This window comes from Branchiostoma belcheri, unplaced genomic scaffold, assembly GCF_001625305.1.
Source record: "Branchiostoma belcheri isolate BF01 breed outbred unplaced genomic scaffold, Haploidv18h27 scaffold116, whole genome shotgun sequence".
Lineage (NCBI taxonomy): Eukaryota > Metazoa > Chordata > Leptocardii > Amphioxiformes > Branchiostomatidae > Branchiostoma > Branchiostoma belcheri.
Window position 1 is genome coordinate 248,332 of NW_017802558.1, and position 19,688 is coordinate 268,019.

Here is a 19,688-nt window from a genome sequence, read left to right on the forward strand (position 1 = left end):
TGAGGACTTAATTTGCATAATTAATGAGAAAATGTTATAATTACATAGTGGTAACTGCCTGGAATTTCATACTTGGGATATTTGAAAGTTATGTAAAGGTGAACATAATTAAACATAACTTATTCAAATAAGGACCTCATTTGCATAATTTATGAGGAAATACTATAATGGCATTCTTTGATAAGATAAGACTGTCTTCTGGTGTAGAATATGATCTACAGATATAATTGATGCAATATAGGATCCTATTTGCACAATCAGTAATTAATCTATAATTTCTTAGCCATAAAGGCTAACCTCATTTGGCGAAGGTATGAGATCGTGGAACTCTAGTTGCAAATCTATTCCCGAGGGTAAGTTACAAACATAAAAGAACATTGAAACAGAGTAACGAAGAAAACTTCAAAATGTACATAATCAAGTCTAATTGTCTAAAACTATTGCTATGTCTAAAGCTGTGTGTCTGAATTTGTGGGTTTAATATGTGATGCCACCATCCATAACAATAAAATCAAGCAGATGTTTCGGTGGCTGCAAAATACAGTATCAAATCAAAAAAGGAGGAGAACTAGATCTATAGACGAGATAAACAAGGGTATTTTTCTTCTTCTCTTTGGTAACTTTTCGACGTTACTGAGATATAGACGAAAGAAAGAAGACAGGGAAAGGATGTGTCAAGCTTCCCACGACCATTGACCGGGTTACTGTCCGTGTGTGTTCCTACCACTACGTATACCCACTCCTGCCAACCTGACACATCAAAATCCTTCAGTAAACCAGTTGTTCTGCCTTCCTCCTTTAAATAGCTGCTTTTAGCAGTCCTTGCAATTGTTCTGCCTATATACTATAGATTCTATAATTACAAACGCACTCACACCTCTTTGGCACTTTACATTGCACTGTTTGAATGACCAATTCACGCAATTTTTCACTCATTTGTTTGTTTGTTTGTTTGTTTGTTTGTTTGTTTGTTTGTTCTTTCCTCCATCCAAGTAGGTTATCCACATGTCCATTCAAGTTTTAGGTCAAAGTCAGAGTCTTTATAGGCGTCCGAACAATGTATCTTTCGACAGGTGCCAATATAATATCCATCTAGTGCTAGGTACCATTTCCAACGTGCATGATTTGTGGAAGTTAGAAATCCAGATGTCATTTGTGCGTCGATCATTTTCGTAGTTTCCCGCCTGGCGGGCATGCCGGGATTGACCCCACGCACCCAGAGCGTGATACCGGTCCTTCAGCAGGGAACCGGCGCTCTACATGCTGCATACAAAAGCCGGTCTGCAGACACAAGAGCCGTGCTGGGCAAAGAATGCTCAAAGTGGTCCCTGTTCTCTGAAATTGTAGCGAGCAGCCAGATTGCAGTTGGCATCAACAAGGTTTGTCATGTTATTTTCTTTTTTCCCCTCATAATATTTTGGCAATAATCCTTGCTGGCAGGATCTTACGGCGAATGTCAGATCATTGTGTTCAGTTTCCTCGCCCAGGCCTCTCAACATGCTGTGGCCTCTCAGTAACCCACGCGGCTGCCTGTAAAGTAGGTTATATCGATCTACTGTGGTGATGCAACAACCCGTCGGACCATACCAAAACCCCGCTGTAACATATCATGCCGATCTGGCCTCCGCAGACAGAGCAGCACATTTCGTGACTATTTCCGGAGTAGACGTGGTAGACTGAGCGTCGAAAAGAGCGCATTGTATGACGACTGAGTCATTCTGAGAAGAGAGGTAAAGCATCAATAGAATTCCTGGCTGCTCCTAGCCTACTGTCTGACACACGCAGCTCAGTGTAGTGCCAAGCACACGGATGTATAATTCCCTGAATTTCAATGCCAGTCGCTGGCGTGTAGAGTTTCCACTGCTTCCGCAAAGAAATCATTAGTACTAAGGTTTATTGAAGCCATTTACCTAATATGGAAACAGATGATACTGGGTTACACAACCTCCCCCCCCCTTTCAGATAATAGTCTGTTCCATATGTTTAAGGTTCCCCTTTCTTCTTCAACGTGCAAGTTATTCAATGTTAGCCCAGCTCGTCTCAACTTGGGTATGGATAGAGAAAGGCAGCATAATCCTGTTGTAATTTTCTCCATCCTTGAGAATAATGAATGGTTCCTCCCCAATATTGCATGACCACATCACCCGGGCAGTCCATGCGTGATCCACACATGGACGTACGTCTCTGTCCATGCTAAATTATTCACATGGATCGTAATCGTCGAACAAAATACAGGCGGCCATAGTTATCATTACGCTGGTATTACAGCGGCATATAAAATGCAGAGAGTAGGCATCCGCATGTCTGAATTCGAAGAAACACAGGCATACAAGTATGTCACTAGAGTCTAGACTCGGGCTGCTCTTTTTTTGGGACCTCGCGTCGCGTGACGTAACGATCGCATGATGTTGTTGTTGTATGACGTCACTCTTAAAACCGGGGCTGAACGAATGGAACAAATTGGTCAAAATGTGGTCAGGTGGATAAATAAACCGTCCGGAGAGGGTTCAGTTGGCCCAGAAGTGCTCGTAAATTATAAAATTGATTGGAACGTTCCCAAACGACCCATTTGGCCTATGGTTGACCCACTCGGACCAAGGACATTATATAATGTCCCCGCTCGGCCCAAGGGCCAATGACCTATTGGCCCGATTACTAGGTTCACACCTGGCCAATCAATCAATCAAAGTCACCTATCAATGCTAATTCCTCTAGCAAAAGATGCTGAGTTGCAAGTAACCTGTAGCATGCATTTGGTGCGTGGTAGAGCACAGTCCATTCTGTTATTGTAAACGGTGTCTCGCATACATATATCTGCGTATTTATTTGGGGGGTTTTATACAAGAGCACCGTAAAATGAATACCTGTATGGCATGTATGAGAGCTAGCAGAATTATTTCGGCAAGCACGAGTCTTGAGACCTGGCCATCTGTCCGAAATATTTCTGCAAGCAAAGGTTGGATGGGAATATACCGATCTAGGACAAGTAGAGCGCCAGAAATCTGGCCGGTTCCAGCGACCAATCAGACCAAATTTCACGGTGCTCGTCACCATTTCCTGGGAGCCAGACTCCCCTGTGACCGGCCTTCCTCATCACCCATCCCACGCACGTACCGGAACCTCAGTGCTGCTTGCGTCTTGCTGCAACCTTGTGGAGCTAGGAGAGTCTGCCCATCAGCAATTTGTATAATTTCACGTTAAAATCTGCAGCAGGCAGACGGGAAGACTTCACAGTGCATGATAGATGGAAGAGACGTAACGATAGACTCCTCATCTATTGCTAGTCGAGTCGCCGATCTCAGGATCCCAGTAGGTTGCGTGCATGTTTGTGTTCATTCTTTTTATTGTCTCGCATTTGTACGTCTGTCGTATGCTAAACAAAGCTGGCTGTCGTTTTTTCCTCACCAAATTGTCTGTCTCAAGCCTCCGGGCCATTTTGCGGTTTGCCAAACGCCACATAACCACCTGTGCTTATACCTATCACGCCACTAGACAGACAGATGGACCGATATACTGTTCTATAATAGCGTCTGTATTTCCTGAACGGAATATTTAATGCACGCTAGCCTCGCGGTAACGATAGGAACGCATGCAAAATCACTCAAGTTTGCACATATTTCTTCTCAGTTCTTATTTGGTGGAAACGTTAACGTTGCGATGTGCACTTAAATGTACAAAGATTGGGTGTAGCAGGTCGTTCGGTGTAACATGAGCTAGCTGCCGCCGCGCCGCGTGCTGGTGTGTTTATATAATACGCCGACGGGCGGTTACACCGGCTACATACTGATACAGATACAGAACGTTGACTTCGGTTACTAGTACTTTGCAGTAGCCGTATTACATGAGATATTGACGATGACGTAAGAGGCAATCAGTTCTGCTGACGAATACAGTATCTATATCGAACGGAGTCTCCAGTCACGCACCAGATATATTTGGTGGCTGCCTGTAGGATGATATCACCACGACTCATTTGCTTGGAGACGTCGTATTTACTTCATGTGCATGGAGCCAGACGATACATTCAATGTGACATGCAATACCAGTATTAGTGCAAGATCCAGATGCAACCTTCTTTGTATTATCACGTTTTGAACATTTTATTACGGCTCATAAAGCTCTCTGTCTGCAGGCAAAATTTGCAGCAGACATCTTTATGTAGGCAGAATTATCAAGAGCCTTTTAACACAAGTACTGCACGGTTCTACAAAGGCGGCATGCTTGGATACCGGTTTCATTTTATCCTTTCGATTGTTTTCATGGACACGTTATCAAGGATAGTATTGCTTTACTGAAGAGCTCTTGGTCACGCTTCGCATCTGCCTTCAGATATTCATTCAAACCAAGAACGCTCTTCCTGTAACACACAGATTTTCTTTCGTTGGAGGCATTTTCTTTATTTCGGTATGTACAGCGATTCATAGCGAATATGTACGTTTTCCTCAGTCATTGATATAATATAATATAACACTAGCAGTGATACGTCAATCGTGAGCGTTGATATGTCTGCTTCATGTCAATCAGTGATTTTTATAAATATTTGGACACTTCTTGCAGCAGTGAACGTAAGCTTTGCACGCGTTACACGACGTACTGATACATGTAATACAAGAGCAGCTGCTCAGCAATGACAGTGACTTGACAGGGAGGTATGGCAAGTATCAGTGGGGCCCAAAGTGTCGTGTTTCATCCAGTCTGGCGCGGGGACATTTTTGCGGTAACTTGCACAGTGCCGACAGGATAACCAAGATTGACAGGGAACAGCAGGCTTGTGTGTTAGATCCTGTTCAGGAATTTTGCGAAGCTGCTACAAAGTGATGATTGAGTCTTGGCGTTGTGACAGTCACACCTAATACATAGCTTTAGAGATACATATGCATACACAGATCCTCCCGCAACTAGTGTTGCATCGGTCGACTAGTAGTTCTGACAGGTACTTCTGTTTTGGGCCGCAGCAGACATGTGCATACATACAAACATACATAAAATACATACAGTATATATCACGTGTGACTGTCTACAGCGACAAGACTCAATCGTCACTGGGTGCAAAGAGTAATCTCCAAGTAGCATCCTACGGTGGCAAAACAGTACCCATTGACCAGAGGAGTGACCATTAACTAGCCTCTACCAGTCTTCGGGAAAAAGTAGACAATGCAAATGGCCAAATTGACAGATGATATGCCAGGGGAGTCGGCCGCTCGGCAATTTCTACTTTTTTTCCAGCCTTTTCTCGATCTACAGGTAACATGAATGATGAAAAGCTAAAAATAGGGAACTGAACCATTCAGCAAAATATGCCAGCAACGAATGCTTCATTATCCTAAAGCCTTATATCCAATTCTTTTACTCTTCGCCAGCTGACGAGTTTAAAAAAGGATACCTTAGCTAGTACACTACTGTAAAAAGATGGCGCAAATTAAGGTGTAAAACAAGACTGAGCCAGCTCCTTACATCTGCTTGGAGATTTACCCAAGCCAACACGTGGTACGATGTGCCTCGACCTTCTTTCAACAAGAGGTGACCCGGGTCACTGTTTACCCATCGTAACCAAGATAAACAGCGGTGACCACGCCTCCCTACATTGTTCGGTGCCGGGGTATTAGGGAAAGGCACTAGGTACTTACTGACGTCATCAATTACCCGTGTTGCTCGGTGCCGGTACTAGCACGGGCGAAACTACTAAATGCTCGGGGGGGTCTCAGTTGAATAGACTAGAGAATGAGATTAATGAAAGACTGAATGGCTAAAATGAAATCATAATCGCTTCATACTATACAGTATACACACTCTCTCACCAGAGCAGTCGCTAGTATGTCCTTTCAGACTTTGGATGGCGGCGAAAATGTCCCGAAAGTCTTGACCTGCACCCCCGCGACCTCTGTCTGAAACACCTGAGTAGTCACGCCACCCGGCTTTTCATTCAGCGCAGCAATTTGCACTTCAAATGGTTGCCAGACACATAACGTTTATTGTACGTGCCAAGGGTAAAATAACGGTGAGAGACCTGGTCTTATATGTTGCAAGTGACATTCCATGCTGGTCAGAACTAGCGTTTCTTGCATACGTGTAGAATTCTTGATCTTATTTCGCGTGTGACATTTTGTGACAGGTGGGTAGCCTGGATAACTCGATGCGGACGTGGTTCTCCTAAGCATGGTGTGCTAACAGGTGTGCGCGCGAAGGCACAAAGGAGAAATTCGTCTGCGTTTAATACCATTTCCCCCTTGTTGCGTTCCGCATTGGCATGTATTATTCTGTTTTCTAAGTGGGGAATGTGGGAAACAGAACCGATCTCACGGTTTTCTAGACGGAACTAGACTAGGAGAGTGTTTGCTAACTGTCAAACCCGCACACACTTATTGCTCAGTATTTACCGGTAACTGTTCTCTTTTGTAATGATATTGACATTCACGCTTGTTTTACAGATAGAAGAAACATGGGGGCTTACAAAGAGCACATGGAGACCGTCTTAACGCAGCGGCAGAAGGCGGCGGATAGCTCCGGGCCGACGCCCAATGGCCTGGCCGCCGACAGGAAAGTCGTCGGCGTCGCAGGGAAGTGGTACGACGTGACCACGTTCATCGACCGCCACCCCGGCGGCGACATCCTGAAATATTTCCTGAACAAGGACGCCACGGACATCTTCCGCAGCACGCACCCCGTCAGCGGGGTCTCCGAGAAGTACCTGAAGGCGCTGAAGGTTGTGGGCACGTACAAGTACGACTTCTCCGCCGACCCGTTCAACCAGGACATGCGGGGCCTGTACGAGCGGCTACTGAAGGAGGGGTACTACAAGACCAACCTGTTCTGGTACGCCCGGAAGGCGGCGGTGTGCGCGCTCATCTTCGCCGCCGTGGTGTGGCTGGTGGTGGGGTTCCAGCAGACCTGGGTCCACTGTCTGGCCGGGGTGCTGCTCGCCATGTTCTGGCAGCAGATCGGCTTCATGATGCACGACCTCATGCACCACCAGATCTTTGAAACTCAAAAGGTAAAATCAAGGATGATGTCCTTGGTAAAATCAAATATACCTGTTTATGGCAATTACTAGTTTCCTAAAAATTATCTATCTATGTAGAATCTATATACCTTGATCTCTAAAGATAGGAAGACATATATATTGCCTTGGTCACTATAACAGTATAAGGCCATACCATGTCAATTTGTTGTTTCTTAAATATTTTTAGAAAAAAATGAAGCAATGGGGAATAAAACAGAACTAGGCATCCTATGATAATTCCCCCAAAGCTATGATAGGAACCATGATATCAACATATTATCCGGCTGGTTTATTATTCAAACAATGAATTTTGAACTTTTAATCAAACAAATGCATTGATAGATGAAAACTGTAACAAAGCTAGGAAGATGAGAGCTTTCTTCAACTCTTTGAGCCAAAATATGTGCATTTTGGACTTAACCTGTTGACTACTTTTTTTACTGCAAATCAGAAAAGAAATGAAATGGGCGAATCCAAGAAATTGGTCTGGCCTAACATTAGAATGATAAAAACAATGTGACAAGACATTCATTTCTTTTATTCTCCACTACAGGTGACCAACCTTGTGGGCACGTTTGTTGGATCCGTCTGTTTCGGCGTGAGTGCTAACTGGTGGCGCGACGAACACTGGGTCCACCACATGCTGACCAACACGATATGCTACAAGACCGACTTCCAGGACCCGCAGGTGTTTGAGCCCACCTGGGCCCAGAATGCCATGCTGTTTCCACTAATGAAGACCAAATTTCAGGCCTTCCTGATTCAGGTGAGGAATACCTGAAGTTGTTATCATGGATGTGCACTCGTAGAACATTAAACAGACCCTCCAGGCTTCTTCTTGGCTCTTTAGCACTAAAAATGTCCATAGTGTCAGTTTAAAGTTTTACAATAGAGTGCACAATACTTTGTAAGAAAGTTTAAACTTTTATCGTTAGTCAATTCTAAGTAATCACTGGCCACCATTGCCACTTTGTGTTGTACTGGAATATTCAATCCATTACTGTATATCACTTTTTGTTCGCCAGTAGCAAAAGTTCGCGGTCTGAGAAAAATGGACATGTTCAGGGAACTATACGTTCACGGTGGTGGCAGGTGCAGAAAAAAGAATGTTGCGGAATTATTTGTGCATGGTACAATGTACTGATAAGTTTGCAGTACAGAAGTCACTGTGTAAATCAGGAATATAAAAGTATCGCAAAAAAATTGTGATGTACAGTGTTCAGCAACACCCACTAGCTTTTAGCACAAATTATTCTATCTGTAAGTGTAACATTTTTGTAAACACACCACAATTCTTTTATTGTTAGATTCAGCACATCATCTTCATCCCAGCCTGCATGATCGGGGGGCGGATTGATGCCATCATCGGCAGCTACAAGGACGAGAAGGAGTTTCGTCAGTTCATTGCGTTTGGCCTCCACTGGATGTGGATGTGTGCACTTCTGTCCCTCCTACCAACTTGGCAGGTTAGTATGGGGTTAGAGACAGAACTTTTGTGTGATAGTCAATTCTTACACTCTCAGTTCTGGCAATATCTATTAACAGCTTCTCGAGATATGTGGTACACATACAATGAACAAATGTATAAAAATCCCCCTACAGTACCATTGCAAAATGCCAGGTGTACCATTTTTGACCTTCGTTTTTATAACAGTTTTAACGTTTTTACATAGCAAATATCAAAAAGGGCCATCTACAACTTCTCGACTTATGACGTCGACATACATACAGACCCACACCACAGCCCGTACCGAAAACATACCCTTCTGACGGAGGCAAAAGTAAATTGAAAGTCAATCTTCCCCATCCACAGGAGCGGGCGATGTTCTACACCATTGCTGCCTTTGGGGAAGGCCTTCTGCACATCCAGATCCTCATCAACCACTACGCCAAGGACATCTACCTGAAGGATGAGCTGCATCAGATGGAGTTCTACAGATACCAGGTGGGGAAAACTTTTGGCTGTCTTCTTTCTGATGCATCACTGACACTATGGTGTCAGCTGTTAATGTTCAGGGCTCTTTCCAGCACCTGTTTTCCCGTCAATTGCAGAAACTTTGTGGCTTGTGAAGGAAAAATTTTTCCACCAATCAGTCAAGATTGACAGACAAAATTGACCAAAATCTTGGGTAAAAAATATAAAAACATCCAAAGGACCACCAGCAACCACTCTCAATCCCATGATTTGCCTCTTAAAATGTTGAAAATTGTGTTTTTAAAGGCTTGAAAGTCCAAAATTTGCCTACAGACCCCCCTAGATTGTGAGCACCCTCCCCCCAGGTCTGATCATGAACCTGGGCTGATGGAAAATAATTAAGAGCTGGCTAGAGCCCTGCAGGTGTGAATAGGTTTAGCTGCTCAGGTGTGTATTCTGTTCCTGGCTTTATAAACTTGTATCAGGGGGGTTCAGGAAACAAAAGGCCAATGGAGTGATTATAAGAGATTCATCAATAGTTTTTAATTTCTTTCCACCCCTCAGACGGAGCAGAACATCAACATCTCCAACCCCTGGTGGATGGACTGGTTCCACGGCGGCCTCAACTTCCACATCGAGCACCACTGCTTCCCACGGGTTCCTCGCCACAACCTGCGCGAGGTACGGTAACACAGCACGATACTGTAAATCACTTGATATTCGTGATAGCAAAAGTTTGCGGTCTGAGAAAGATGGACACGTTTGCGGAACTACACGTTCGCGTTGGCAGCAGGTGCAGCAAAGAAAAAGTTGACAAGTTATTCGTTCACGTTAATGATAAGTTCACAGTACAAAAGTGACCATGAAAACTGCCAATATAAAAGTACCGCGAAAAAATCGTGATTTACAATACTGTCCGCAATGTTCAGACATTTGGCCTCACTTGCTGAAGCCCCTTTCACACATGGAGGACCTTCCCCCCAAACACCAGCCAGCTGACCAATGTTGCGCAGCAGTCTGACCAGATTAAGGTCATTAAGGTTAACTTTTGATAAAAATCGAATCGAGTTTGAGTTAAATTTGAGTCAAATTTGACTTCCAACAACGCCCGAACCCCAGCCAACCATAACCAAACCTCCCGTCCACATCCAAACGTTTTCACCATTGAAACATTCAGCTGTCACAGCCAAACAGTAGCCGACCTTGCTCCTGACCAAATCCTAACCACGGTTGAAAGATGCCATATTCGGTTATGTGTGACTGGGACTTAAGGTCTTTGGGCAGTTATTTCAGCTTAGCCCTTGTGCATTAACCCAGGTTATCACAGTTGCTAAGCTTAAGATCAAATGGAGAAGGTCTTCTGCACACACGTTTTTGTGTAGAGGCACTAGCCTGAGGTCGAGGACAGGTTTGTGAGTTTTACTGCCCAAACAAACCACCCACTCCTGAGAAAGACTGATATAAGCCTGTCCCCATACAATGGAAACATTACCTAGTAGTATTCTCTTACAGTGATTGTTTGATGCCACAGTTACAGTTAACACGATTTGAAAAGCGCATGCTGTATTTTGTAGGATGGACAAGATTCAATCAGAAAGCAACCTTGATTGATCCCAATCTCCAAGCAGATGTATGATTTTAACTGCTGTAGTTTTTTTTACTCACCTTTACACAATGTTTTGTAGGTGTTTCTAGTTTTACCAGAAAGCAATTCTTCCTCCAAAGGCATTCACAACACTGCAATGAGTATAGTATTTGTCCCCTGTGTTGGTGGCGGCATTAATATAAGTTGAAAAAACTTGAGTGTGCCGTCACCACGTCTGGTGATTACATGTTGGAATTAAAAAAAAAAAAAGAATATAATCATGCAAAACAAGCTTGAACCAGACTTTCATGAAAGTTCATCTGTGTTTGTAGTTACATGTTTAAAGTTTTAACTTTAAAAACCTTTTGATACAACACAATGAATGGTTCTCAAGTACCAGAATTATCAGCCAAGGATTGAGGTGTTAAAAAATTCATTCTTTCCTAGAACTTGTTTGTTTGTTTATTATTTGCACAACAGCATTAAAAATTATACATAATAAATTAATAATGAATAAAACAGGTGCCGGAGGAGGGAAAAAAGCTTATTTAGCTTATGCTAAGCCCTCCTCCTCTATACTAACCAAAAGTAAACATAATTGAATTGAAATAAGGCATACATACATAAGGAATTGTTATCAGAATATTTCAAACATGGGCAAAATGCAGAGTGGAACTCACTGTCACCAAGTAAAGTAGGGACATATCATTAGAGAACTTTAAACAATGTTTAGAGTTAGATGTTCAAGGTGTAACAAGTCGTTCGATGTAATGTAGCCAGCTGCTGCCACGCCGCATGCCTGCAAAGCTGATGTGTTACGCCAAGAGGCAGTTATACCGGCTTAGTATACAGATACCTAGAGCTTTCAACCAGTCACTCTGATCTTCTTCAGTAGAGTGACCCAGTGAGACTTGTCACTGCTTCTATAATGAGAGGAGCCCAATTTTCAGTGTTTGACTTTGTACCGTGCCCTGAGCATCCTTGAACTCACCCTGATGTGACCATGTGTATATGTGTTAGTGGAGGAAATAAACATAAAATGATATGTCTGAAAGATGTCATCAGTCCGTACCCTTCTGTTTCAGGTTGCTGACATGATTCAGGAGATATGCCGTAAGCACAGCGTCCCCTACGACTCCAGTCCGTTCACCACCGTTATCTGGCGTACGCTGAACACCCTGTACAACATGAAGTTCCTCTTCAAGATCGATCCTCGCTAGATGGTCTGCCGCAGCCCAGAACAAAAGCCTCAAGGCTCAAGCTACTGCTTACAGCTTACAATGCTTCACGTATGTACAAAAACAACACTGCCACAAGTGGGCATCTGGTAGCTTCATGTTGGGAGTTTTTTGTTCTGTAAGAAGCAACATATTTCTGTAGTGTAATCCTACAGTAGACAGTGGTATTTGTTTAATCTAAATGAGAAGGCACATGTATTGTTGAATACAATTGTACTTGAATTGTAAAATGATGAGATGTACATGTATAAACATGCAAGTAGGTCAAACAAGTGTATTTAATATCTATCAATTGAGAGGTTCTTTTGTAGTTTGAATATATATTGCATGACTGACATTGTGCTGCAGAGAATTTCAAGATACCACATATAATTCTGAACCATACAAGTCTTAATACCATATTATGTTGTCACTACCTTGTGAAAACCAGGGACCATTCAGCCAATTATAACTGTTACCGGTAAATAAATAACCTATCAATGATACAAATTTATGCAATAGAAATAGTTGTTTTGGTACCCATTCTTTTAGTAGAAACATTTATTAGTGACACAACTGTCTAAGGATCCAGTTTCTTTTCAATTTTTATGATTCTTATTACATTATAGTTGAATACTAACTTTAACTTTAATTTATCTCTCAGGTAGTATAGAGAGGAAAGCATCTTTCATTGTGCATTATCATGATCTGGCTGTTTGCAATGGTTAGGCCACACTGATTTAATTTTATGGATGACATCTGAGCGCGCATTGATTTTTGGCTGTCCTCCTTTGAGGCTCTGGCCTGGGTGCTATCCTTCATGGTCCATAGTAGCCAGCGACAGTAGGGAGCTGGCGGTAACTATGGAGGATGGCACCCAGGCTGCCGAGGCTCAAACGGAACTCAAGAACTCAGTACAGTGCTGACGCGAAAGGCCAGCATGTGCTGGCTTGTCGTAAAAGTTGCTATGTACTACCACAAATTCACAATTTTTTCAACTTTGTATTCCTGTGGTTTAGCAGCATTTTTTTATTCACCTGCGAGCACTAGTTTGGGTCGTCACTCGTCAGAGGATGTCATCCATAAATTAAGTCAGTGTGGCATTAAAAAAACATGAGTCTGGCTATATGCCACATGATTGTACCTCAATCATTCATTTCATGAACATATTCATTTTTCTGGTTTTGTTGTTGTAAGAATCATACAATGTATTTTGATACTGATGTCACTGGTGGTGGTTTGACTTTCAATGCACAATATAGTTGTAAGGTACTAGTAATTTGTTTCGAGATATGCTACAGATACATTGTGTGATCTGCAAGACTTAGTGTTACTAGAAGCGAGTTCTCTGTCAAATCTAATCTCAACTTATCTACTGGTAATTTAAGTCAAATGGATGTTGCACGTCCTTGGGAAAATGTCTGAGTATACAATAACAGAATGCTAAGAGTAGACGCATAGGACTACCGGTAGTACATGTAATTAATTTATAATGAAGACTGAAGTGACTCAAGAATGGACTGTTACAAAAACACTTTAAATTTAAGATGTCTATAACAATAGCAACAAGGTTCAAAACATTCTGTTCTGGGTAATTTGTGCCTCCCACTTTTTGATACAAATAATCCACCACCAGAGGAATTGATCATGATAAGAATTAGGATTGTTGTTTACCTAACGTTACATGTCAGGCAATGCATGATCCTTTTTTTGTATACCTAGTATACCTAGTATCTGTTTTGCATCTTTGTATGTGACATGATATTACCAGTGTATGTGTGTGATAATTATGACATACTACATTGTGTCTGTGATGAAATTTGCCTTAGGTATATGACACTTTATGTAATGTATGTTCATGGGAGTAGATATAACACATAACCACGTTATACATAGTACGAAAGAACAGAAACTAACAAACTTTGTACGACATGTAAGAAGATAGACATTGAAGTGACTTAGCTCTTTTGCAATGATGTTGCAATGGTATAAAAATGAGGCCTTTTTCAATCATTACAGCTTTGCACACAGTGCTTCAGTGCAACAGACCTTTTTGCAGACTGAAAAAAATGTAGAATTTGGCCAAGATATAAGGAGTAATTTATCTTAGAACTTGGAACATATGTTGCAAATGGTAACTTAATAGCTGGCTAACTCCCCAGGCAAATCATTTAACATATTTGACCAATTTCTACTATTTTTCAGTAAGCCACTGAGTCTGGTATGGACTATAAAAATGGACTTTTTCAGAGATTTGAGGTGAAAACCTGGAAGATTACTATTGTAGTAAGAAAACAAGGTAAACATGTCATTGAGTGTTTCTTTGGGCCTATACATGTAGGTACACAAATTTTAACTTCACTTGTAAATGAGATTATTATGATTTGGAGCCTTTAACTCAAGATTATTTAATATTTAGTTGTTACCCTGTACCTGTGTTGTAACTTTGTGCCAAGCATTGTTATAATATTATTGTCACGGTTGATTTTGATTTTCACTGATCATGACTCTACTGAAGACATGATCAAATGAGTTTTTGTACGCACAATTAATTTGTGTTTGGCGCTGCCTTCTCGTATGCACACAGATGAGCAATAATGCTGTGATGTGATATAATGTTGCACGTGTTGCATATTATTTATGAGCATCGTATGGCCCCCACAGGCACTATGGAAGCATTCTTCCACACAGAGCAAAATGTATGTCCCAAGGCTATCAGTATAGCTGCAGGGTAGAGTGTGGGAGAAAGTATGGAAGAGATTTGGCAAGAAACGTATGTATGGCAACCATTTGAAAATGTGACTAATGGTAATGGTAATAATAAACAGTAGTGAACATGGGAATACCTGCTTGAGAAATTTCTTTACGTGCATTTCTGTCTCTTGTATCCTTTAATTCATGGTTAACAGTTTGTTGAACTTGAGTATCAAGAATGCCATTTTAAAACATACAAGATCTAGCTGACAAAGAATGGACAGTGAGAAGTGGCATACATGTAGAAAGATCATCACACTGGATGTGGAAGGCCAAAACCCACAAGGGTATACAAGGAAGAGATGGATGGACAACATAACTTAAGGGAGGACTTACCACCTTAACATACATAACGTGAACCCACAGGACAGAGGCAAATGGCAGGCTGCCATCAAGCCTCAGACACTAAACCGGATAGTGAGAGAGTGAGAACATAGCAATATACAATGTATATTTCAACAACTTTTTTATTTGGTTCATACTTATAGTTATAGTTAAGGTACCAAGGTACTTATAGTTACAGCATGGTGAACTGAAACACACTGCAGTAGTTTGTTTCTTCAGTTTAAGGCTTCAGCTCAGATTGGGGGTTGTGGATAGACTGGTGTGCTTCCATTTAAAGAGAGACATTGACTCAATGAACAAATGAAGTTCTAGCCAACACCCATTTTTGTGTCAGTTGCAGATCTGGAATTTTGTGGCATATGGTGGAAAAATTTCTAAACCAAGCCATCAACCTTGGCGGGCAAAATTGACAAGCAATGTCAACCCCATGATTCGCCTCTAATATTGTGATATTGTTGGAAATTGAATTTTTGTTAAAGCTTGAAAATCTAAAATTTACCCCTGGACCCCCCCCCCCTCCCAGATTGCGAGGACTCTCCCCCCAAGTCTGATCATGAACCTGGGCTGACAGAAAAAAATTCGAGTTGGCTAGAGCCCTGTTTTGACCACAACGAACACTGCAGTCTTTCTCTTTGAGTGCTGACAAATTTTCTAGGTTAGATGGCAAGTACTCCATATCTGCCACATATAACATACCCTGCTGGGCCAAGCATGTGCTCCAGTTGGTGTGGAGCCAACAGTTCTAAAAGCTGATGACAGAGAATTTCAGCAGGACCCCGGATGTCGGGACACGGCAGGCTTTAGGTCAGTCTTATGATGGGGAAAGTGTTGTGTTCTGTGAAGTCCCACTCAGGGGGTGACTGCAACAGTGGACAAGTAAAGCCATGAGTTCAACTTGATACTACTATTTCATACGACAGTTAATATGATACAAGACGAAAAAATCTACCGGTAGTCTTTTTTTCTTCTTCTTACCATATTCTTATAATATAGCCACTTTGAGTTACTAGTATCTTACCTTAATTTCCCAGCAAATTGAATTGGTCAAATAACACACAACACAACTGGAAACATACCTTGGACTCTCTTTTGTGACCTCCCAGCAGTAGCTTGACGACTACAAAGTTGGTCTTGGCGATCTTACAGAGCGTCTGCACCTCCTTGGTTTGGTTGGGGAAACTCTCGTAGATGTTCTTGGCTTGCTGGAAACATTTACAGGCCTGGACGTAGAAGTCTGCAGGCTGTAGTGGAGGGGAGAACTTCTCCAGAGCTACCATGTCCTGGTGAAATAAAGAAGATTGTTGTGACAGATATAACTCAATGGAAAACCAGTCTATGAAATCCTGTTAAGCCCTCAATGTATCATACTGAGTACGGGGGGTACAGTTAAAGACATCCAATGCAATTTCAGAGCTGCAAAACAAAAAATATTCTGGATGATCAAAATCTGTCTGATATTGACTCATTTGGCATTTCTTAGCACATTTTCTTAGCCCATTTTATACTTAAACCATTTGAAATTGCCCAAAACAAGCTAAGTGAGGAATCCCTTTATTTTTAGGTGCCACCCCTAAATAAAACCAGCCTACAATACAAAACAAGCAACCGTTTTCCATCAGCGACATCACATTTTTGCCTCAAAGATATCACTATATAAAATATGGAACAGGATCGATTCAACTTGCTACATTAAAAGAATAACAAGAAAATTGACTTTGAAAATCCAGTTTGGCATCCCTGAAATTGAATTAGATGCCTTTAACATTTTGTACATCTATATTGTAATCTGCACCTACATGTACATTGTAATTCTGTTTTGTCTGCATTGTCATAACATCACTTGAAGCCTGCAGGAGAAGTTACGAATCTGTTGACTTGCCTGGAACTGTGAATATGGCACCAGTGGGGGGGTGACGATGCTGGCGAAGGGCGCGAAGCGATGCTCGTAGCGAACCTGCTCGTTATCGAACTCAAACACCGGCTTCTTCAACCGCTCATCAAGGTAGAAACCCTGTATGGCCTGGTGAGAACAACATACCAACATTGATATCATGGTATTAAACCAGCATAACTTTTAAAGACATTTCCCTTACAAAATGGGAAACAATGGATAAACTAGAAAGGTAACATTTGCAAAGCAAATGCATTATGATCTAGAAACTACTGCTCTGCACATTCTTATTCAAACACATTTCATATTCATATCTATCTATCTCCAAATCTGTCTTGCCATAAAAATGTAACCCGACACCACAACGTGTCTGCCACAGCAGCAGTTACCATGGTGACAGACCTCTGAGCGAAAACAACATGTTTTCCTTCTGCAATGGTAGACATAAAAACACTTTTTAATATCCTTCAATCAAAATTCTAATTTATCCATTTTGCAGAATCTTTTGTATATTACAAATTAAGATGACTGAATGTATAAGAAACAGAAAGTAATAGCCTACATGAATCTGTTCCTACCTTGTAATATCCTCCACATAAGCTCTGTTCAGCTTGGCCAAGTACAATTTCCTTGCTTGGTGGTCGGCCTGGAGGGACACAAAGTTTTCTCAACAAGGTCACTACCAGTAACACCAGAAATTAAACTAGAAACATGACATAACACCTAGGCACACATGCTTTCATACAAATTAACTTGAATTGTGTCTTGCATATTGACACACATTCGAAAACAGTCATAGTGCTGATCTCTATTGGAACATCAGATTTTGTACACACTTTTCACAAACATGGTAGATACATCAGGTAACATGGTATTTCCAGACACACAGATGACTGTGCTTTAGGCCTAGCAGGCACAACAATTTCAGGGCTTGAAATTCTTTTTGTTGGTTACATGCAAAATTGCATGTGGGCAAAAATTCTTCATGTTATTAGCAAAATCTACATACAAAATTGAATTTCGTCAGTACATGTAGTAAACACTAAAGCTCTCCAACATTACATTTGTAGTATATACCTGTATAACAACAATATACAAATTTTTCACACAGAAAAGAGATAATAAATAGATTTTAAAATTTCTTTCTTTCACAGTTTGAAGGGAAGTCCGTCTGATTTTTCAACATACAAAATTGCATGTGCAGGATAAGCAAATTGCAAGTTGCATGTGGGTATTTGAGCCCTGAACTTGATAAAAACATCTTCATACAGACTAGGATAGTATACTTTCCCTATGCAGCTCACCTTTCTTTTTCTTCTTGCTCTTCTTCTTGCTGCCTCCCTTCTGCTGTTCCATGTATGCGTCGTGTTCCTGGTACATGGCCTCTGCACGAGACAGGGTGGACAGCAGCCAGCCATACAGAAACTCATACAGATACCTGACACAAACACATACTGTAAGTCACTTTATGTTCACAGTAACGTAAACGTACAGTGAAAATATCAGGAGTCATAGTATTTCAAGTGAACAGGGACCACATACAAATTGGCAAGAACTGCTCTTTGATACAGCACTTACATTTTGGAGAAACTTTGCACAAATCAATTTCTGAATTTTTTAAAATCAAGCTTGCATCTTAAATTTTTGTTTATAGTTCAGTTTAAGCAGCATGTTTTTTTTCTGTATTATTTCTACCATACTGCACAATGTTTATCTTCTCCAGTGTTTGTAACATTGCATAATTATTAATGTTCTTGGAAAATTGTCTGGATGATACAAATTACTATGAGGCGGCCAACCTGGAAAGCAGACTAATTGAACACATGATGCCTGACGGTTAAAAAAAAAAGCAACATTACAAACCAAGAAGGAAATGTTGGAGTCAGGAGGCAATGTTGGTGTTTAGTTTTAAAGGCATCCAGTGCATTTTTTAGGGCTACTTCAAAGCCAATATTCTAGTCATATACTGAGCTGAAACCACACTATCCCAATGTATATTGACCCTCATGGAGCAAAAATTCCCAAAATTCTGATGAAAACGGTTACTGGAAGGGCCCTGGGCTGACTTAAATAAATGGTAAAATAAAACAGAAAATAAAGGTCTCATCTTGGGGCTTGTTTCTGCAGTTTTAAATGGCAAAAGTATGAAATGCTGATTTAAATGTGCTAATGTGAAACAATACGGTATGTGTCAATATCACAAAGATTCCCTTAATCAGAATATTTCTGTATATATATAGTTTTGCCACCCTGAAATCGCATTGGATGCTCTTAAAGAAAAATTTCAAGTAAACCACATTGACAATGCCAAGAGCTGTGCTAGTTGATACAAAACATGTACTTTAGAGAAATTAGAATGACACTGCATATGTGGTACATGAAAAGGATAAACGCACTTACCAGAAGACGTACTGATACTCATGTGTGCTGTACAGCTCCAGCTCCAGACCAGACAGTAGGTACTGGATCATGATGCGGAGGATGTGGTACAGGACCCAGGTGCCAAAACAGGCCAGGTGCTGGCGCTGGGGGTCCACCTTGATCATCATGGAGTGCAGGGCTGCGTCAACCTTGTCTGCCTGTGGAAGGAAGGAAACAAGTGCTTCTGCAAAAGCTGACCATTTTCGCCGCTTACAGGCTTACAGTTTTTACGAACATTTTCCCCATCCTAGCATTTCAATTTACCTAAGTTATATAAATGGTTCTAGTTCTCATCAACATCGTATATAATGAGAGAACATGCACTTCTATATTTCAACTCTTTAAGTTTAAAACATTACAAAAATCAAGTATATAACAGTTTATAACCTGTTTTCTCTCTTTTAAGAGTCTTTTTAACAGAATAAAAAAATAGAGACACAAAAGTACATTTTAACTTAAATTATAAGTAACGTTAATATATATATATATATATATAATTTATTCTAAATCTCTTCTATGGCTTTGTCCCCAACATCTAAGTTTACAAACCTCGTGACATT

General features: G+C 41.2%; 2 protein-coding genes across 5 annotated transcripts in view; one reads left to right on the top strand and one right to left on the bottom strand.

The window, feature by feature from the left end:
- Positions 1-1,230: 1,230 nt before the first annotated feature.
- LOC109462408 (sphingolipid 10-desaturase-like) lies at positions 1,231-12,510 on the top strand. Of its 3 annotated transcripts, none has more exons than XM_019758950.1 (7): positions 1,231-1,379; positions 6,429-6,991; positions 7,554-7,766; positions 8,308-8,466; positions 8,814-8,945; positions 9,480-9,596; positions 11,586-12,510. In XM_019758950.1, the coding sequence occupies exons 2-7, from the start codon at positions 6,440-6,442 to the stop codon at positions 11,718-11,720; spliced, it is 1,308 nt and encodes a 435-aa protein (XP_019614509.1). In that variant the 5' UTR covers positions 1,231-1,379; positions 6,429-6,439; the 3' UTR covers positions 11,721-12,510. The 3 variants fall into 3 exon arrangements, with proteins under 3 accessions (XP_019614509.1, XP_019614510.1, XP_019614511.1); XM_019758951.1 differs by lacking the exon at positions 1,231-1,379 and adding an exon at positions 5,886-5,998; XM_019758952.1 differs by lacking the exon at positions 1,231-1,379 and adding an exon at positions 6,224-6,245.
- A 2,831-nt stretch (positions 12,511-15,341) lies between these two features.
- The window catches only part of LOC109462409 (N-alpha-acetyltransferase 35, NatC auxiliary subunit-like), a 24,460-nt gene continuing 20,113 nt past the window's right edge, over positions 15,342-19,688 (bottom strand). Inside the window, exons 17-22 of one of the 2 annotated variants that reach the window (XM_019758955.1) lie at positions 19,108-19,286; positions 18,012-18,145; positions 17,286-17,353; positions 16,696-16,836; positions 15,893-16,096; positions 15,343-15,676 (exon numbers count right to left, since the gene is read on the bottom strand). In XM_019758955.1, coding sequence (XP_019614514.1) covers positions 15,617-15,676; positions 15,893-16,096; positions 16,696-16,836; positions 17,286-17,353; positions 18,012-18,145; positions 19,108-19,286 — 786 coding nt within the window. In that variant the 3' untranslated portion in view covers positions 15,343-15,616. Of the gene's footprint in view, positions 15,677-15,892; positions 16,097-16,695; positions 16,837-17,285; positions 17,354-18,011; positions 18,146-19,107; positions 19,287-19,688 lie in introns of both variants that reach the window. The other variant, XM_019758956.1, reaches the window with a different exon arrangement.

Coding starts and splice junctions, on each gene's coding strand:
- LOC109462408 (XM_019758950.1), top strand. CDS start 6,440: ATGGGGGCTTACAAAGAGCACATGGAGACCGTCTTAACGCAGCGGCAG. Junction 8,946..9,479: donor TGGAGTTCTACAGATACCAG/GTGGGGAAAACT, acceptor TCCACCCCTCAG/ACGGAGCAGAACATCAACAT. Junction 9,597..11,585: donor CTCGCCACAACCTGCGCGAG/GTACGGTAACAC, acceptor CTTCTGTTTCAG/GTTGCTGACATGATTCAGGA.